The sequence below is a fragment of the Cavia porcellus genome, unplaced genomic scaffold (assembly GCF_034190915.1).
Source record: "Cavia porcellus strain 051 isolate PalLab524CR breed Dunkin Hartley unplaced genomic scaffold, mCavPor4.1 scaffold_17, whole genome shotgun sequence".
NCBI classification, from domain to species: Eukaryota; Metazoa; Chordata; class Mammalia; order Rodentia; family Caviidae; genus Cavia; species Cavia porcellus.
In genome coordinates this window covers 26,569,408-26,590,176 of record NW_026947500.1, presented here as the reverse complement: position 1 = coordinate 26,590,176, position 20,769 = coordinate 26,569,408, and the positions used below count along the sequence as shown (strand labels likewise).

General features: G+C 51.3%; 1 protein-coding gene across 2 annotated transcripts in view; it reads right to left on the bottom strand.

Moving 5' to 3' along the window:
* Lrp5 (LDL receptor related protein 5) overlaps window positions 1–20,769 on the bottom strand; it is a 104,806-nt gene that overhangs the window by 11,012 nt on the left and 73,025 nt on the right. Inside the window, exons 10-18 of one of the 2 annotated variants that reach the window (XM_063227644.1) lie at window positions 19,414–19,640; window positions 18,624–18,808; window positions 15,729–16,052; window positions 13,822–14,021; window positions 10,251–10,453; window positions 8,519–8,709; window positions 7,799–8,008; window positions 3,812–3,937; window positions 288–524 (exon numbers count right to left, since the gene is read on the bottom strand). In XM_063227644.1, coding sequence (XP_063083714.1) covers window positions 288–524; window positions 3,812–3,937; window positions 7,799–8,008; window positions 8,519–8,709; window positions 10,251–10,453; window positions 13,822–14,021; window positions 15,729–16,052; window positions 18,624–18,808; window positions 19,414–19,640 — 1,903 coding nt within the window. The remainder of the gene's footprint in view (window positions 1–287; window positions 525–3,811; window positions 3,938–7,798; window positions 8,009–8,518; window positions 8,710–10,250; window positions 10,454–13,821; window positions 14,022–15,728; window positions 16,053–18,623; window positions 18,809–19,413; window positions 19,641–20,769) is intronic. The other variant, XM_063227645.1, reaches the window with a different exon arrangement.

The window sequence follows — 20,769 nt, the reverse complement described above, 5'->3', positions numbered from 1 at the left end:
TGAGCTTGGGCTTCTGCAGAATTCTTGACTGAATGCAGGGAGGTGAGACATGTTCGATCTGCCTTCGAGTCAAATGCCACTGAACAGATGGGCCCTTGGTGAACCTAAGCCTAATATTGCCTTCCTGGAGATCTCCCTCCAGGTGGAGGCTTTGCAGAGCTCCTATTCAGGGGAGACAGGATGGAGCCCCAAGCTCCCTGTCCAGGAGGGCAGGGCAAGTGGCCTTGGCACGGCCTGGGTGTGGCAGCCATTCACGCAGATGGCAGGCAGCCAAGGTGGGGCCTCACCGTCACAGTCAGCCTCGTCAGAGCGGTCCTGGCAGTCCACCTCGCCGTCACAGCGCAGACGCAGGTCCACACACTGACCCCGTGCGCAGGGGAACTGGGAGGCCGAGCACACAGGGCAGCCCTCCTCATCACTCTGGTCGTCGCACTCAGGGAAGCCGTCACAGCGCCAGGCCCCTGGGATGCAGTCGATCTCGCCAGTGGCACATGCGAACTGGTCGGGGGAGCAGGTGGGAGGCTCTGGGGGTGGGACACAGAAAAGGTCACCCAGCGCTGTCTGTTAAACCTAGGGAGGGTGTGAGTGGGCTGCAGCGCTGGGGAGCATCTCAGGCTCCCCGGTCCCTGAGCTGCCAGGTTGAGTACCCACACCACTGCCAGCACTGTGTCAGCACAGTCACAGGGGATGAGAGGTGGGGGAATGGCCTGGGAACACCCTGCCAGAGATCACTGAGGGTGGTGCTGGGGGGGGGGGACAAAGGGCCACTTCCTCCTGGTAACAACCATGGAAGTTGCTCTAACCTAACCTTCAGGACTCACCAATAGAGTGAAGTCATCATTGTATGTTGCCATGGTGTCTGTCTGAATAGGACCTGAACTTTGTCACACCAGGAGTGGACCTTGATTTGGCTCCAAGTGGGCCCTGGCTCCATTTGTCACTGTCAGCAACTCGGATGTCTGTCCTATAGAATTCTGCCCCCCCCCCGCCCCCACTAATGACCACCTCCCTCCGGGACAGTTACATGCAGCCTGTTTGGCTGGCCCCACTGACCCCATATCCTGCATGACTGCGCGGATAGGCGACTGTGACGGTCTCTCCCTCTGTGTGACCTTCTGGTCCCCATGCCTCCTTGCTTTAAACCCACCAATTAGACTCCCCAAGGGAAAACTGTTTAGATAATGCCCTGAATCCAAGAAAGCTACTGGCCTGTGGGTCCCCTTTCTCTTTTTTTGTCTCTCTCTTCTCCTGCGCTCCTGACCTTTGTGTGGTAGAAGGGATACTCCCTCAGGATGTGTAAGTACTTAAACCCTCCTTCATCTCCCCGCCCTCCATTCCTTTCTTTGTATGGTGCTGGGATGGAACCCACAGCCTTCCGCATAGCACACTGGACAGGCACTCCACCACTGAGCTGCGCCCCAGCCCTTTCTTCTTTCCTAAGTGTTGGGGGATGCACTCCAGTTTACTACCTTGAATTAAAACAACATGCTCAGATCAGGCTAAGAGCAAGTTAGGGACACAGTGAATAGCACTGTGCACAGACAAGGCACAGTGGCACAGCACCAGCAGAGAGCATGCCCCCAGTTCCCAGGATCCCGCTCCTCTACACAGAAAATTAGCTGAGAGTGGCCTGGGGCAAGGGAAGGCAGAGAGAGTCTGAGTGTTACTTTAATGTTGAACAACATGTCTGAAATCTGAGCAAAGAAAGAACAGAACTTCAAGCAGCCATGATGCATACAAGTTATACATCCAGACCCCACGTGCTGCCCCAGAAGCACTGGGTTCATCCAGGGATGAGAGATGGGGGCGATGAGGGGACCTGAACAAGGACAAGAGATCCCAAAAGTCAAAATTCTGGCTGTCCTCACCAGACTCAGCCAAGGTAGAACCTGCCAGGATCAGCAGAAGCCTGGGGATGCTGCTGCTTCCACAGATGCTGGCCAGAAAAAGCCCGGGGACCCACAGTCCAGGTGGCAATGACTGAAGGGTAAAGGCAGGACAGGACAGGACAGGACACTCCTGATCTTCCAGAACCTCCCTTTCCTCATCTCTCAAACCCAAATGGCCACTGTATGTTGCAGGCACCACATGAGGAGAAACTGGGGGCGGGGAGGCAAAGTCACCTGGCTGGGGAAGGGCTCACCCAGCAAGAACACTGGTGCTAACAGGGCACTGATGTGACACGGGCCACACCCTGCTGAGCGGGCTCCGGCCACTTTGCAAGGTTCACATCCGAGAATCATGGCAGGCCCTTCTCTTCCTGTGATCTTCTTAGAGAGGTGGCCACAGAACACTGAGAAGTGCCTAGTAAATGTACAGACCTCGAATCGGTGCAGGAGGGCAGAGGGCTGCATCCCCCCACACGGGGTCAGCATGGCTCTCTCCACCGCTGCTGCAGGGACTCAGGGATTTGTGGGAGCTGCACATTATGATGCACTTAGGCCACTAATGAATGTAAATGAACCCTAGGCTGGACCTTGGGGAAGAGCTGCCCAAGCTCAGAGGGTGCTCAGCCACAGTGTCCCCTCTGCACTGCACCAAGTTCTTTGTAGGTTCCAGGTGTACAGTAGGGTGCAAGAAATCTCCAGAAGGCCAGGCCCTGTGTATGGTCTCATCCCCAAACACATGGGCAATGGCAGTCTCCTCAGGAGAAGAATGAGCTGCTAAAAGAGTAGGTGTCCCCATAATGAGGCAGAGTGCCCTGAGTTTGGGGTAAGGCTGAGCTGCAATTGAAGCCTCACTCCCAGGAGCTCAGAGAGGACAAAAGAAACAAGTCAGCACAGAAACGGCACAACCAGGGCCACGTGGGAGTCAGCTTCATCCTGGTGGAGCTGAAGACTGACACTTTTATTACTAGTGCCACCTCCATGTCGTAACATCTGGCATTCCCACATGCCACATGTCAGGGGCCACACAGACTGCTCTGTTACTTAAAACTGACAACAACGTGCCAGGTAAGCTCTCAGTTTCAGAGGAGAAAGTGAAGACTCAGAGGGGGCAAGTGACCAAACCGGGTGTGCTCAGCTGGGAAGCCCCAGAACTGGGATTTGACCCCAAGTCCATGCACCCTAAAGTGTGCTTGATTATCCACCACCAACACTACAATGTGCCCCAGGGACAGAAGGGTACAGAAGGTAGGAGGAAGGAAAAAGAGCTAGGAAGAGACAGACAAAGCCACTCTCAAGAGTTAGAGACTTCAACCCCCCTGCCAGCAACTGGGAACTCAGCAGGAAGGATCCGGATGACTGCTCAGCACTCTCGTTCACCTGGATCTAATGGGGCTTTCAGAACACCCCACCCAACAACGCAGGAGCCACAGACTCTCAAGTGCTCCCTGGAACATTCGCAAAGACAGGCCATGAACTTCAAAGAATGTAAGTCATACAGAGTAAGCTCTCCCCAAGGAGAAAGTCAATAGAAATCGGTAAAAAAAAGAATGGCTAGAACATTCCCAACCTGTTTGGAGATTAAGCAACACACTTCTGAATCATACATGGAATGGAAAAATTGTCTCAGCAGGAATTTTAAAAATATTGGAATGATATGAAAATAAGAAAGTAACATTAAAACGTGTAGGATGCAGAAAGAACCATGCTTAGAGGCCAATTCAGAGCACTAAGTACATATCCATGTGTGTATGCATACATATGCATGAGTGAGCTTTACAGATGGATACAAAAATGAGGAGATGATACACGGTAGGCCCTGGATTCCACAGGAACAATTTTAAAAGGATGCAGGGCAGCAACCTGGCAGACAGTATCAGGTCCCGATCCCAAGTCCCAGTGGAAGGCACCAGTGCCACACCTACCGCCACAGGTGAGCAGGTTCTGCAGGAGCACAAGGTGGACTGGGCATGAGCACCGTGGTGTCCCGTCGCCCTTGGCAATGCAGATGTGGGAGCAGCCGCCGTTGTCCCGGGCACACGGATGGGCAGCTGCAGAAATGAAACGAAGGGTGGGTGGGTGAGGACCACGGTGTGAAGGGTGGAAGGGACGGGGCATTCTCCAGGAGGTTCTCTCACTTGATCCAGCCAGCAGCCAACACAGTTATTTCTACTGATGCAGAAACTGACGTAAAAATGGAGTTGGGACGTAGTTACAGATTGTGACCAATGCCACCAGGCGGCTCATCTACACCAGTCCCTAAGTCACTCTCCACTGCCCATTGGTCACACCCTCAGGCTTGGCGGGTTAAATGGTGCTCCACAAAAGATATGCCCATGAGCTAACCCCTAGAACCTGGGAGTATGCTCTCATTTGGAAAGCAGTCTTTGCAGGTGTAACTGAGGAAAAGGCTCTCCAGACAATGTCCTTCTGGATTATCTGGACGAGTCCTAAATCCAATGACAAGGGTTCCTGTGAGAGGTGACTGGGTGTTGTGGCACTCAGAAGGTAGAGGCATGAAAATTGCAAGTTTGAACCCAGTATGAGCAACTCTGCAACTTAGTGAGACTGTCTCAAACTTAAAACTTAGAAGTCAAATCAAATAAAGAGGGCTACGGATGTAGCTCGGCTTGAAGGCCCTGGGTTTAGTTCCTAGTACTAGGGAGAAAAGAAGAGGTGACAGAAGAGACGAAGGGAGAGAACAGAGCCACAGGAAGACAGTGGAGAAGGTCAAAGACTAGAGAACACCTGCAGTTCCTGGCACTGCAGGGGGAGGCACAGATTTTCCCCAAGAATCTCCTGAGGGAATAAGGTCCTGCCAGGACCTCGATCTTTGAATTCTGGCCTGCAGAACTCAAATAAATGTTGACTGGGTATTTAGGTCACTCAATTTGTGGGATTTTTTTACAGCAGCCAGAAGGTGCTACTGCACACTAAAATGACTTGGGGTCAAATCCCAGGGCCCCAAGGAACTCACAAATCTATGCAATGAAGTAGTTGTGTTCAACACTTGAACCACAAAGAGAAGCAGCAGCTGGAGGTTAGGTGACCACAGGAAGGAGAGAAGGAATGACAGGGAGCCTGCTTCTCCCTTCCTAAATCTCCCCAAAACATACCACAATGTCCATCCTTTTATGGTTTATACCTACATATTCCTACAATCTCATGCACTCATAGGTAGGACTTTCGGAAACTCAAGGCATTATGGGATGTATAGCTGACTTGTTAGGCAGTGAAGTCTGATTGGAAGAGAGGATGTGACTGGGGGCATGACCGGAAAGATATAACTCCCTTCGGGCTCCTTCCTCCGTTCACTTAGCTTCCTGTCTTCCATGGGGTAGGCAACCTCCCCTCTGCCATGCTGTGTATTCCCAGCAGCTTGTTGACCACAGACTGAAACATGGGCCAAAAAATAAATCTCTCCTCCTTTTAGGTGTGGGTATCAGATATAGTATTTTGTCTCAGCAACAAGAAAAGTGACATAAACACACCTTTACCTTGAGGATTAGGTGTTAAAAACAACAGGGTTTCAGGTTCAAAGCAGAGATCAGCAAACTTCTTCTGAAAAGAGCTGCAAAGCTGTAAAGACATTTTCACTTCCCAGGCCAACCTGTCTCAGCCACAGATGGCATGCATGGATGGACAGGGCTGGGTGCCAATTCATTTACAAAACCAGACCACAGAACTGGATTTGGCCTGTGGGCTGCAGTCAGCTCAGTCATGGCTTACAGCTCAGCTGTGGGAGCTCATGAAGAAGTAGGCTGAGAACCTGCACCCCAAGACAGCACAGAAGAGTCATCTAAGTATTTCCTGCTCTTGTCCCCAACAAGGAGACTCTCCTGTCACCTGGACATCGCACGTGAGTCACGCAGGGCATCCCAGTGCTCAATCTGATCACTGCTCGCTCAAGGTCTACTGGGTTTCATGTCCCCTCCTCTCCAAAGAGCTGCTGGTCAGTGGGCCGGGCCCTCATTTAAAACCAGCAGGCAATGAGCTTAGATATTTGTGAGCTCGACATTCACTGCTCTGAGCTCATCTATTAGTTCTGAAGGCCCATGATGCACAGGAATCTGTGACTCTGCTGAATAGGGTATAAGAGGCCAGTACAATGCCAATAAGACTCCCATAGCCACAGACATCCATGGACACCTTAAGTTGCCTGAGGCACAGGAGTAAAAAATCACATTACTGGAGAAGTGGAGCAAGGGTAAGAGCTCAGACTAAGAGGTAAAGCCTTAGCAATAGGTACTCAGGGGAGGAGAGGGAAAGAAAATGAGAAGGACTCTAGGGAACACAGCACAGCACCGAGGGGCTGGAATTAGCAGTAATAGGACAGCTTTGATCCTGGGGCATGCAGTACCTCTGAGGCTAGAGGGGTAAAACGGCAGTAACTGCACCCCTAGAACAGGAAGGCATCTTAGACAAGACCATTCACCATTTGCATGGACATTAGGACTAAGTGGACAACAGAGGGAGTGGCGAGGCAGGAGGTAGACTGTAGTGACGGCAGACAGCGTTGGAACCAGGTGGAGAACAGTGAATGGATCTCTGCTGGACTCAGGAGCCAGAAGCCATCAGATTGGAGAAGGGTAAGAATACAGTGAGAATAAGGCAGATGCAAAGGATGGCACTCTCACTGGTGACAGGTCATGTCCACCACATGGCCAGACCACGGACACTGCTGTATCCTTAGTGCCAAGCAGCCAAGTGGGAGACCATATGCATGGTGAAAAGGTATGACAGAGAAACAGGTAGCCACCTAGAGCCCTAGATGCACACCTACAGACACACAGAGCTATGTAACTAGAGGAGAGACTCAAGACGCCCCAGCTGGGGTCTTCTTTTCTCCCAAGCCTGTGGTCAAAGTGAGGCAGTGGGAGGCAAGATCTTGAGATGTCTCCAAATTTCTCACCCCGACCCCATGGTTTCATGGCAAAAAGGATTCTGTAGATGTGATTAAGGTTACTAATCAGTTGACTCTGTTCTTTGAAGGGGAGACTAATCTAAAGTTGGGCAAATCTGATCATAGAGCCCTCTGCAAGCAAAGCAGCTTCCCAATGTGTAGAAGAGAGAATGAGAGATTCAGTGCATGACAGGGACCGACAGGTCCCTTGCTGATGGTGGGGAGAGGGCAGAGTTGCTCTGGTTTGCTAAGGGCTCATGTGTCCATGGTGCAACTAGAGAGTGGTAGAAGCTTTTAAGAGGTGGGGCCTAGTGGGAGGTCTTGAGGTTACTGGGGTGCACCCATGAAGGGGATAGTGAAACCCCCAGCCTCTTCATATCTCTTTGGGATTCCTTGCTGTTTTCCTCTGCTCTGCCTCTGCTCCCTCTAGGATGTGGGTGGGGTTCACCAGACCCCCAAGTGATGGGGCCAAACCTCTCAAACTACAAACTGAAATGAAGCTTCTCTCTTTATACTTTATCCCAGGTATCTGTTAAAGTGACAGACAGCTGACTAACAGAAGCCAAATGGGAAGGTGGCATCCAGGAGTGGAGTGTAGACCCAGTAAACAGGCAGAAAGAAAACAGGGCCAGTCCTTTGAGTGTCGACAACCTGGGTGTGTGGTAATAGATTAAGATTATATCCCAAGATGCCAGGCAGTGACCCCAAGGAGCTATGCTGTGCCCAGACTTTTGATCAATGGAACTGAGATACTGAGAGAGTCTGAAATACTAAGCATGGGGTCACTGTTTTGTAGCAAATGAACATGATTGCAGAGGCTGGGACATGTGATAGATGCTGGCCTTCATTGCTGAGCCCCAAGGACAATATTCAGTGTCCAGCTGAGCCCACGCCTCCTCAGGGTCATGCAGGCTCTGTCACCAAAGGGTCCCTCTGAAGTCATTGTGCTCTGAGCAGATGCCGCCCTCCCTATGGGGACCTGTCCATCCCGCTGCCCATCCTGACATACAGAACTCCTCCAGGTTGACTTCCTCTACGGCATGGATGCCTGTGAGGTGGGCAACACGGCCTTGGATGCGAGTCCGCTTGTCCCCTGTGGTCTTCTCCACACGCTCGATCATCTGCTGTTGGCGGTCTATCCAGTAGAGATGCCGGCCGAGCACTGTCAGGCCCACAGGCTGCACGATGCTTGCATCCTCCAGGGTCAGGCGGTTGGCCCCTGCAAGCAGGACATGGGTCTCTGAGTGGCAGCTGCCTTAGGAGCTGAGCCCACCAGGGAGAGAGCCACAGGGAGCCTGAGGCAGGATGGGGTGATGGTCTGAAAAAGCTGGGGTAGATCTCCTGGAAGCAGGCTGCTCCTTCAGGGCTGGCCTTGGGGTCAGGGCCATAGGACCCCCAAACTGGGTCCTGGTCATTGGCCTCTGCAAGCATGGTATCCTCCTACCTCAGCCCCCCTACTTTTTAGAAGAAACATTGTTTGGACCTCAGCCCCCCTCCAAGCATTGACTTGCCCTGCTCTGGGGCTCATTTGGGACCCACAATTGAGAACTCATGGGGTTAGGATTGTATGTGATATGTAAGGACTATGGCACAATGTCAGGCTCCAGCAGGTCCAGGACAAGGCAGTATCTGCTGTCCCTGAGTAATAAAGCAGCCTGGCCATTCACAGGATGGTCACCTTGTGGGTTGCTGAGGCATCCAATGACCAGGAAGGCCCCTGAGCACACACCTGACAGGTCGCAGCTCTCAATGCGCTTCAGGTCTGCGTCCACCCAGAAAAGCTTGCCCAGAGAGTTGTCCACCACGAGAGCCACAGGGCGGATGAGACCTGTGGTGAAGAGGACCTCGCGCTCTGTGCCATCCAAGGATGCGCGCTCGATCTTAGGTGCACGGTCCTGCATGTTGGTGAAGTATAGATACCTAGGGGAGACAACAGGCAGAGGTGACAGGCAGGTGACAGGCAGGACTGGGAGCTCCTGCCACCACCCTTCCTCATGTCCTCAGCCAGTACCTAAGTGTATGAAGGTGCCAAAACAGTCCCTGGCCCTGCAGGCATCTGGGCAAATAGGCTTGGCTTCTCAGGGTTGGCCCCAGAGGATGAGAAGTCAGTCCTATTCTAGGGAGGGTGACCAGTGTTCTCCCAAAATTCATGTCGGTTCTAGAGCCTCAGAATGTGAGTTAAATTGTAAATAGCATCTTTGAAAATGTAATTAAGGATCAAGATAAGACCATGCTTATTTAGGGCGGGCCCTAACTCTAATGCATGTCCTGCAAAAGACAGGGAAGGCCACGCAGAAATGCAGAAGACAATGTGCAGCCAAAGGCAGAGACTAAAGTGAAGTGGCACAAATCAAAGAATGCCTGGTGCCACCGAAGCTGGGAGGAAGACTGTCTCCTGATGCTTCAGAGAGAGTGGAGCCCCGCTTCTAGCTTTTGGAACTATGAAAGAATAAATGCCTGTTGTCCTAACCCCCATGCCCCGGATATTTCTGCTTTCTTATGGCAGCCAGGGAACACTAATCCATGCCTGGCGCAATCCTGCTAAGGAGTCCCTGCCTCCCCGGGGCCAGATCACTTTGCTCCAGCTGCAATGGGCTTTCACTTAGCACCCTCCGTGTGCCACTGGGCCTGGCACTACTTCCATCCATGCTATTAAAGACAAAGAAACCCAGGCACTGAGGGGCTGTGTTATCCACCTAAGTCACAAGGTAGTAAGTGCCAGAGTCTGGACCTGAACTCAGGTGTCCCTGCCCCAGGACCGGTGCTTACTCCACTGATGATGGGCACGAGCTCCATCATGCAGGGCCTCAGTAAGTCTAAGCCTAATGGTCCTGAACATCAGCCAACAGAGTTAGAAGCTCCTGTCCCAACTCTTTCTCGTTGAGTTTTGTTTCTGAGCTGCATAGCATGTGACTATTAGGTTAGTCCCATTAGGAACCTTCAAACCTGGGCTGAGGGTGTAGTAGAGTATATGTCTATCACATACTTAGGCATCCTAGGCTGGATCCCAGCTTAAGAAACCTTTAAGCCTCTTATGATGTCCTGAATTCCTTTCCATCTAGCAAAGGTTCTGGGGACCAACAGAGCCTTCCAGGAAGGAAGCAGCTGCCATGAGCTCCTATGGTGGGACATGCGTAAACGACCAGTCTCTAGCATGCAGAGATTTCTACAAAACCCACAAATCAGATCTCACACCTTTCTGACAGTCTTCTTAGTTTTCCTTTTCCCTGTATCTCTTAGCAAAACTACCCACCTTCCACTGTACGCCTACTTTCCGCTAAGCCTGCCCCAGCTGTTCCTACTACTGGCTGCAGCTGTGCTGAATGCATGCTTCTGTCCCTACTCAGACTGCTGAGATGCTGATGGAACACTAGAGCAGAAAACGCTCTGGAAAGCCAGTGTTCCTGGAAGGGCCGCATGCCCCCCACAGGGCCCACACAGTCACTGTGGCAGCCTCCTACCCTCGCTCGGCGTTCACCGTGATGGCTCTTGGTCTGTCTCGGTCCCCCCGGAGCACCACGCCCATGGCGTCCCCATCTAGCCGGTGGACATTGATGGTGTTGGTGGCCTCACATGTCCAGAACAAGGTCCGGCTATAGATGTCGATGCTGAGGTCGTGTGGCTGCCTGTCTGGACTTTGGCCCAGAGAGGTGAGAACAAAGGCCTGTGAGACAGGAAAAGACCAAAATTCAGATCTGTGAAACTCTGCAAACTGGCCAGAGACAGCTCTAGAGAAGACATGGTCCTGAGTTTAGTCTGAAAGTCAAAACTCCAGCTCTGGTTTGGGTCGTTTTCTCTCAGTTCCTCTCTTAACTGGGTGCATACCAGAGAGTGCAGAGCCTGACCCAGAAGCAGTCTCCAGAGGTCATGGCATGACCCTGGACTCAATCCCCCATGAGTGAGTGGGCAGAGGGCTCCGGCTGTGTACCCCCAGACCATCACCAGATCACAGCTGTCTGTCAGCAGAAAAGGCACTGGACCTCTCTCAAGGTGCTTTGCTCTTCTTTTCCATTTTCTAGGACTTGTGGCTTTGGTTTAAAACCTTCAAATTTTATACTTCTTCTAAGAAAGCTGGGACAGTAGGTATGGAGACCAGAGGTCCAACTCCCATTTCCCCAGGGGTGCATGGCCAGGTGAGCATGCAGGGCGGGTTAAGGCATAGGGCAAGAGAGGTGTGTGAAGCAGGGACAAGTGTGAGACACGTGTGGGGTGACCCACAGCGCCTCCTGCAAGGAGGCAACTCCTGATGCCTCTCTCCCTCGCCACACTTCCCAGTTCCACTCTGGTGGGCACATCCCTTCCCCAAAGCCACAGAGCTTTCCAGCCGGGGCCCTCATCCTCCTACAGCTGATGGCCAGAAGGGAAGCACAATCCCAGCTAGTCTTGGCCAGAGTCAGGGCCCAGGGTACAACTAGACTTGAGGACCCGGGTCATCAAAACAACCATCTGCAAAATGTGCAGGGATGAGTGACACCCTGCCCTCACCCTCCCCAGGCAGACAAAACAGAAGCAGCAAACATCACACAGCTAACTGGTTCTCTACTCAGCTTCACTTTTAGTGTAAGAAGCAAGAATGGTGCCTGCCTCGAAGGCACAGTGCCTGCCTGGCAAGTGCCAGGTCCTGAGTTCGATTCCTAGTACCAAACCCAAAAAAAGAAAGAAAGAATACCGAGGCTATTGTACAATTTCTTACCAGAATCCTAGTCAATACTGCAGTTACTTTTCCTTTTCCTCAGTGGTATGAAAAAGCCAAGAAGAAATATGCACAGCAGCAGGGCTGATAAGAAACAAGAGGCGGAAGCAGCCCAGAGAGCACAGGTGGATGAATGGATTGCAAATATGATCCTTCCATGCCTGGGTGCTACTTGGCCTTAGGAGAAGAAGCTCTGGCCTTGCTCCATGGCTCATGGAGCTTGGGGACCGTATGCTAAGTGAAATAAGCCAGTTACAGGGACACGACTCTGCAAGTCCTTAGAGTTACCAGGTCCACAGAGACAGGAAGCAGGATGGCAGTGTCAGGGGCTGGGGAGGGGGATGGCAGCCAGTGTCTAATGGAGACGGAACTACAGTTTAGAAGAAATGGAAGTTTCGGAGGTGGACGCTGGTGACGGTTGCACAGCAGCATGAATGTGCTTCACCCTGAAATGTGCACTTACACTCAGTTTAAATGATACAACCTATGAGGGGTTTTTTTTGTTTTGTTTTTTTTCCTTGAGACAGGGTCTTGCCATGTAGCGCCTTTAACTCATGGCAATCCCCCTGCCTCAGTTTCCTGAGTGCTGGGATTACAGACCTGCACCACCAAACCTAGCAAAATGATAATTTATGCTATGCATATTTACCACAATAAAAAGTAAAAATTAAGGGAAAGCAAGACAAAACTTAAGTGGATAACAATTTAACATCATCCTTAGGGGTACCCCAACTAAAAAAGTCTAAGTCAGGGCCCCAGTGGGGCTGGCAGTACCAGCAAAGGCCCAGGAAAGGACAGGCAATGCCAAATGAAGCAGGCCCAGAAATCATTCCCCTTACACTTCCTCTTCAAAGCTTGTCACCTGCCTGTCACTCACCTACTGCTGCATGGACACTACAAAGAACTTCTCTTTATGGAGACTTTTAATACAATTTGTGCCTAGCTTTCTCAGTAAGGAAGCCACAGTCCTGCAATTGGCACTCAAGTGACCTGCGCCCAGCCACATGAAGGACCATTTCCACCATTTCCGCAGAGCTGATCATCACAGCTGCTCACGAGGAAAGGGCTGGCCGGGTGTGGGATTCAACTCACTGTCTTTACCCACAACAGGACACAGGCCTCCTCCTCAGAGCCGGAGCCAGAAATTTGCCAGGTGAGGTGTTTTGTCAAAAGGGAGACCCAGCCTATGTGGGTGGGGCTGGCTTCCAGCTCAGGGTGCAAGAGGAGAAACTGATGACACAGAATCATCAGAAAATCCTGTGCCCAAGCAATACTATATGCACTGCTGCTGTAAGGCCACCAAGATTTCACCATCATGACATAAGCCTCTATACTGACTGCTGCATCAAGAAAAGAACCATTTGGTTCTGCAGATTTTGTAGGAGTCACTGGAAATGAGCACTAGGAGCCAGGGATGTCTGCAGATGTGAGGCAGCCCTTCCTGGGACAGGTCACTTGCCACGGTAGAGCAGACAGTTCAGCTAGCAGCTTGTTTTGAGCATGCAAATTTGTCTCAAGGCAGTATGACATCAAGGGATGATCTGAGCACCACCCGGAGTTCGGAGTTCCCATTCGCTGATGCAGGGTTCCATTCATGAGAAACACAAATAAGCACAGAAACCCTCACCTGGCAGGAAGCCGGTAACACCCACACCTGCAGTCATGGGCTGCGAGCCACACCCATCCACACCTGGGGCAGGAACCTTCCAGTCCATTCCACACGATCCTCCTCCCACCATTTCACAAGCAGCTCACAAGCTGCAGCCTCCAACACCCGCCTGTGGAAGCCAGTTTCAGGTCTCTGCTCGACGGGCTTACTGCAGTCCCCATGTGTGCTTTACCGTGGGTACCAAACTCCCGTATCTGGCACCTTCCCGGTCTGTTTTTCCTGCGTCACGGCTGGTGTCTGTGAAGGTCATGCCCAACTCCCTCTTTCCTCTCTGAACCCTGCTGTTTCTGCTGCGTGATTTTAGCAATGTGGTGACAAGGAACACATGGACTGCATTACAGCAGAACTGATTATACATTTCCGATGAAACAAAGGGGACATCTGCAGAAACCACTGTTGGCTCCCCCTGCATGGTACAAAACCACCGTGAAAAAGAAAACAATTCTGGAGCACTTGACCTACCCCTCCCCACCGCCATGACTACCTCAACCATGGGGAAATCCAGTTTCTGCACTTAACCGATCACAGTCCACCTGCCCGAACTCACACCCTGCAATTACATAAGCAGAACCCTGAACCCCGAACCTTGCTCAGGCGCCCCACCCCTGCCAAAGGAGGTAGCAGCCTCCAGTCACCAGCCAAGTGCCACCCATCTTGTGCGTGAACCTGCCTGGGATCCATCATCCTTGGCTCGCTTGATGTTCTGACGCCCATCCACCCAGTAGATGAACTTGTCCAGTGGGTCGTAGTCGATGGCCTTGACATTCCTCAGCCCGTGCAAGGGCAAGATGAGGTCTGGGCTGTGCTGATCATCAGGGATCATCCGGCTGATTGCACATTTCTGGCTGAATAGCAAGAAGGTGGAGGGCGCTGGAGTGGGGCAAACAGACCAGAGGGCTGTGTGTCAGCATCAAGAAGCCATAGGGGAGGTAACTGGAGGGGATGGCATCCCATCTCCTCAAGAAAGTGGCCCAGCATGTACATCCATCACACATCCATGGAGAAGGCGGACAGACACACTGTTGCCTCTCAGAGTGGAGGATGGAATTTTGCTCTCTGCCTTTTGTGTTCTCTGATAAGTGCATGCGTTAGTTTTAAAATATACACTTATTTTTAAGTTATTAAGCTGGGGGAATGGCTCAGTGGTAGACTGACCATTTGCCTAGTACACATGAGATCCTGGTATCCATCCTCAGCGCCACACACACACAGACACACAGACACACAAATTTTATCAAGACTGAAGATGCAAGGAAGATAATTACAGTAAACAGCAAACTCACACCCACAAGAGTACCTAAGGCTGGGATGATCCTGTAATTTGCTACCTGCCTGTATGTGCCCAGTGGAAGAGCCAGAAGCCATGTAAAGAGAATGGTAACACCAGGAGGGACACTGGACAGGGGACTATGCGGAAGCTGCAGGCAACATGGTACAGAGAGCCAAGAACCAGGCTAGGCCTGCGGCCTGGGTTCTATGGTTTCCAAAGAAGGCAGGCTGGGAGGGCCTACAATGTTCCTGGGATTTCTATGAGCTCACTGGTGCGACGGCCCGAGGAAATCGTTTTCAGAGGGACCATAAAATAGGGTCGAAGAAACCAGAGGTGGGAGGGACCCAAGGCCAGTGGTGGGATTCAGAGCCCAGATATGTGGAGCCACCAGCTACAGCCACAGATGGGGGTCAAAGAGGGTGATCTGAATCCAAGTCACCACCCTAAGTCTGCCACCAACAGGAATGGGACAGCAAGGAACACAGCCCTCCCTGCACCTCGTCAATAATCATGGCCCAAGGGAGCACAGGTTTGACAAGGGATGGGGGACAGGCTCACTGCACATCAGCCTCCTCCACTCCCAAAGCCTCAGGACTGGGGAGATCAGCCCTGCCTCTGTCCAGGTCTGCCCAAAGCTCAGACAGAGTCTGGGCACTGTGAAGCTTTGTATACTGCCAAGTGCTGCGCAGGGGCTGGATTAAACTTGGCTCACTGCTACTGTCACAGAAGACCTGCCAACAGGCACCTGTGCCCACCTACGGACTGTGGGAAGATAAGTTATTACCGGCATGAGGAGAGAGGCCCTGCCTGGTTCAGAGGCCAGGAGTCACAGAAGCTGCTGTGAGGTCATGCAAGGGGCAAAAAGCAGGGGCTCTAGAGTTGGCCTTCCTGGAATCAGCTCTAATCTCCCAGCTGTGTGGCCTTGGACAGGTGAACCCTCAGCCCTGCGGACTGGGACATATCCTACCCCATAGGCTTGGGGATCAAGAGTGATGTGTAAAGCACTTAGACCTGTGCTCCCTAGATAAGCAAGACTCTCATCCAGTTACTGGTTTTCACATCCCAAGATCCTCTCATGGAATCTTCCAGCAGAGGCCCTGTGTCTGTTGATTTGCGTGTTGATAAAGCCATGGGTCCTTTACCCAGTCTGGGCCACTGGGTGGCATTATGAAGCTTACGCAGTACACAACCTCCCCAACCTCCACATAGGCCAAGATGCTCTAGCCATGAATCTCCCTTCCTTCAATCCACTGGGTCACCAGCTCTAACACAGGGCTAAGGTACAGAGGGGAAGTTGAGGCACTCACGGCTGCAATTACGACTGCTGGGGTCCAGGGTGTAGTGCGAGGCACAGCCACAGCGGTGGCCACCAGGGATGGCAAGGCAGAGCTGCCCGCACTGGCCATTGTTGTGCACGCAGTCATTGAGGCCGTCCTGGCGGGAGGAATGGAACACGAGGATGTCCATCACAAAGTCTAGGTGGCCCTGGACAAGGGTGCGGTTCTGGCCACTCGTCTTGTCGGCTCGCTCAATGCTGTGCAGGTTCCAGTCAGTCCAGTAGATGTAATCGCTGTACTGCGTCAGGCCGAAAGGATGTGGCAGGTCATCAGCAATCACCACCCGCTCCTGGCCTGCACGGGGACACACCGAGGTGGTGGCTCAGAACAGGCATAGTGAGCAAGGCAGGCAGCTCATGGCCTGCCGTTTGTCCAAGCCTTAGAGCTACCCTGGTGCTGGACATCAAGACCAACTGACCACAGCTAAATGCCCACCCAGCCAGTGACCCCACTCCAGGGCAGCTGTGCAAGAAAAACTCATGTGATCTCCACCAGGACAAAGGCACAAGATGGCTCGAGGCAGTAGGGACTTAGGACAGCCACAGCTGAAGACAGCTGGAGTCTGCACCCAGAGGCCTTGCCACAGGATGGAAAGGCCAGGACGATGGAGAGTAACTGCCCTGCACAGCCATCAGGTTGAGGAAAAACAGACCACACAAGGTTCTAGAACAGCAGAAATAATACACGAGGAAGTCAGGGCTGTACACCATCCCCAGAAGGTTTGTGGGAGGGACTGGAAGGAGCCAGTGGGACACTCTTAGTGGGTCAGAGAAGTCCCTGCCTCACTCCGGGTGGGAGCTGCATGGATTATGCTTGTGAGCCTGTATCAGTATCCACACTTAAGCATTCACCAACTTGTCCATTTTAGGTTTTCCTGCTTTACCACAGGCAGTGGACTGGGATCAGTCCATGGCCTATTAGGAACCGGGCCGCCCAGCAGGAGGTGGCAGGCGAGCCACCACCTGTTTACAGCCAATCCCCATCTTGGTGCTGCCGCCTGAGTTCTGCCTCCTGTGAGATGCAGTGGCACTTAGCCTTTCTGTGGACTGCACCCGCCAGGGGCGACACTATGCCCACATTATGAGACTCTGACACTCAAATCATTTCCCCCATCCACAGAAAAACTGTCTTCCACAAACCTGGTTCCTGGTGCCAAAGAGGCCAGGGACTGCTGCTTTATCCATATGTGTTATCCTTTATTAAAATTTTTATTTTATTTTTTTGAGCCAGGGGTGTAGTTTAAGCTGGATTTAAACTCACAACATAGCCCAGGCTGGCCTTGAATTTACAGAGATCCTCTTGCCTCAGCCTCCCAAGTGCTGGGATTACAGGCAAGTGCCACCATGCTGGGCCCTTTATTTTATTTATTCATTTATTTATTTTTGGTACGGGGATTGAAACTCACAACCTTATGCTTCCCAGACAGGCACTTATGCCACTGACCTAAATTCCCAGCTGCCGGGTCCTTTATTAAAAATTTTAAAACCCACTTTTTTTCTTCCTTTGGAGACAGAGTTTTACTATGCGCTGGCCTCAAACTCACATCGGCACCCCTGCCTCAGCCTTTCGAGTGCTGGGATTATGGGCGTGCATCACCACACGCAGCAAAATCCATCGTTTTTTTTATTAAAAAAAACAATCTCTGCAGTGACTTAGCCTGAGACCCCTATTCCTCTGCTGATGAGCATGTGATCTGAGAAAGCCAAGTCAACTCCTTGGCCCTCAGTCTCCAGACCTGGACACTTTTTCTCCAGCTTTTTTTTTTTTTTTTTTTTTAGTGCTGAGGATAAAAACCCAGAGCCTCACATGCTTAGCAAGCACTCTGAGCCACAGCCTTAACTCCAAAACAGGTGGTCTGAAGAGCCCCTTCTGGTGTACCCATGATACTGACCTATAATAAACCGTGACATGCAGTCAAAGAGACTCATGTCACTGTGGCACAGATTCAGGGTGATGCAGGTGAAGTGTCCACATGGCTGACAGACTCACAAATGATGCGATGTGATCAAACACATGGTGAATGTTTAACTTTTTAAAAAGCTGACTATCGTAAAAAGATACACTGCTATTCACTTTCCTCAAAGAACTGGCCCTCACTTCAAGCACATTCCCCACCGCTCTTGCCACTTTCTGAAGCAGATGAGGGTGCTCTGTGATGGTTTTACGCGCCTGTCTCCCACCCGACGGCCCTCAGCTGGTTCTGATCGCATCATGTAAAGGCCCGAAAGAGGACTTCCAGAAATGCTTCAGAAAATAGCAGGGATGATGTATGTATGTCTGAAGCAAGAGGGAGTACTGGGGGTGAGGTGGGGTGGGGACTGATGGCAGTGTGTCTTTTACTGTAATCATTTCTTTATTTGAACAGTCACTGGATATTTCTACAACACTTTGACAGAGCCATAGCCCTCTACACCACCAAGTCCACATCCTCACTTCCAGAGGTTACAAATAAATCACCTTATCCCAAAGGAACTTTGCAGATGTGACTAGAAAGTGTGCGACAGAGAGATTATGCTGGGTTATCCAGCAGGGATGCAAGTAAATATAACAGTCCTAATTAAGGGAAGAGCCAAACCTGACAGATGGGAAGTAGGACCTTGGGTACTGGAGGAAAGTCATATGATCCCCCATGTCTCACTTTCCCCTGCCAAATATGAGGGATCAAATTAGGGTTTGGAGGGACCTGATGTCCGGAAACAGCTGTCACTAGTGCCTCTCCCACACGGAGAGAGCACCAGTAGCTATGCCAGGAACAAGCCCCCAGAGATAGGGAAGCCAGCAAGCACTCATGGCTGCGTCCATACCGCCTGCAAACCAGTGAAGTGGGCTGGAGGAAACCAACTCCCTGCCACCCCCAGCGCTCACCCAACATGTTGGAAGACTCGATCATGTTGGTGTCCAGGTCGGTCCAGTAGAGACGCTGGTCGGCATAGTCAATGGTGAGGTCATTGGCCCGGCCCACCTTGTTCACCAGTGTCATGCAGTTGGTCCCATCCATGAAGGCCCGCACGATCCTTGGCTTGCCGCCCCACTCCGTCCAGTAGATGTAGCTGGAAAGCACCAGGGAGAAGGGAAAAGCAGGCTGTGACTCCAGGCTCAACATAGGGCAGGGGACAGTAGGGAGGACATGACCACCACTACTTCCTCGACTAGTCCTCTCTTTCTGGGAGGAAGCAAGGTCAGTGACGTCCTTCCGGGAAGCAGGACAGAGTGAGACTCTGCCCGAGCTCCTGACATAAGTGTTCCCTCCCTGAATTCCCCCACAGCTCACCTGCCAGGCTGGTGAACACCCAGCTGCAGCCATAAAACAGGTGCATAGACAATCAATCAATAAGATACCCAACCAGGGGTCATTTTGTTCTTTTGGGGGTGGGGTAGGGGTACTGGAGATTGAACCTGGGACTTGTGAATGAATGAATGACCAACCTAGGGATGCAGCTTCCATGCCTTCCCTCCACTCTGGCATCAGTTTCTCCTCTGAGAATGAACTAAGATGGTCTCCACGGGCTACCATCAAGACTAGCAGTGCAACTCCAACCACAGAGGACCAGGCGGACAGCTGCCACTTGGGCCCCATGGGCACCACTGCACTGGCTGGTTCAGAGAGGAGGTGCGCGGGGACATAAATGCACATGGTAGGCAAAACAGCCCTCACCCTTTGGTGGGATCCAGGGCCAGGGACCTCGGGTTGTCCAAGTCCTTCCACACCAAGACCTGCCGGAACTGCCCATCCAGCCGGGCCACCTCGATCCTGTTGGTCCCAGTGTCAGCCCAGTAGAGGTTTTTGCCCATCCAGTCCACAGCCATGCCTTCGGGGTAGTCCAGGCCAAACTCGATCACATGCTCCACAGAGCTCCCGTTCATGAAGGCTCGACTGATGGTCTGTGGCAAGGGAGGACAAAAAGGGACACATCTTAGGAACCAGCATCATCCACAGACATCTGAGCAAGAGAAGCCTGGCCACATCTGGGATCAGACTGCCAGCATTCCAGAGTTTTAAAACCCAAATTTGAAACGCAGCAAAATACAACCTTTTACAAAAACCACTCCGAAGAACATATATGTAAAATATATATAGATGTACTTTTACATTTGTACAATCTAGGTATATATTTATTTGCACTCCTAAAGACACTTATATATTTTCACCCAGTATCTTCTGCTTGAAACTTTATCCCAAGGGGCTAACAATGCAAAAGACAGAGAGCTATTCAAACTTCCGAAAAGGTTTTACTGTGGGATTGTTTAGAATTAGGACAAAGCAAGCAAAATGTTTACTGAAGACAATGCCCACCTTAAGTGTAATAAGGACTGCTGAGGGAAGAGAGTGTTTCATGTACTGAAACAACAATATTAAAGAGGCTGAAATAGCTTAACACCTGCTATGTTAACTGGGAAAAAAAAATCAGAATAGGGACTCTGGGCAGCACGTGATTGTGACGATGAGAGAGAAGCAGAGAGACAGACTGATCAGAAGGAAATCCAGAGAGGGATCCATGCCGCGTGACTGTGGCTGGTGAGCTCATAGGTGACTTTTACTCTCTTTACCCTTTTGGGGGGCAGTATTTCCTCTTCTACCAAAAAAAAAAATCCTTGTGACTTTAAATCAGACTAAAAGCAAACAGGGAGACAGAACTTTTACAAAAGGGAAGGGGCCCAAGAGATGGAGAAAAGTGGGATGGTGAGAAGGGGATTAAAAAAGAAGAAGATGTGCTATATATAGGTGTGAAACTCTCCACAATGAATATAACTGCTATATACTACATGGATGTACCAATAAAAAATAAAATAGAAAAGGAAAACCAAGATATGTCATACAAATAGTGGGATAAGAGAAAGATGATTAAAGTGGGTTTGTTGTCCAGTACTTCAGAACAGGCATGAGGAAACTTTTTCTAGAAAGTAGCAGACAGTACCCTAGGCTTCCCAGGCGCTAGGATTTGGCATAACCCCTGGACTTGGCAGGACTCTTCCATTTGGTAGCCCAAAAGCAGTGGCCAACAACTGTAAA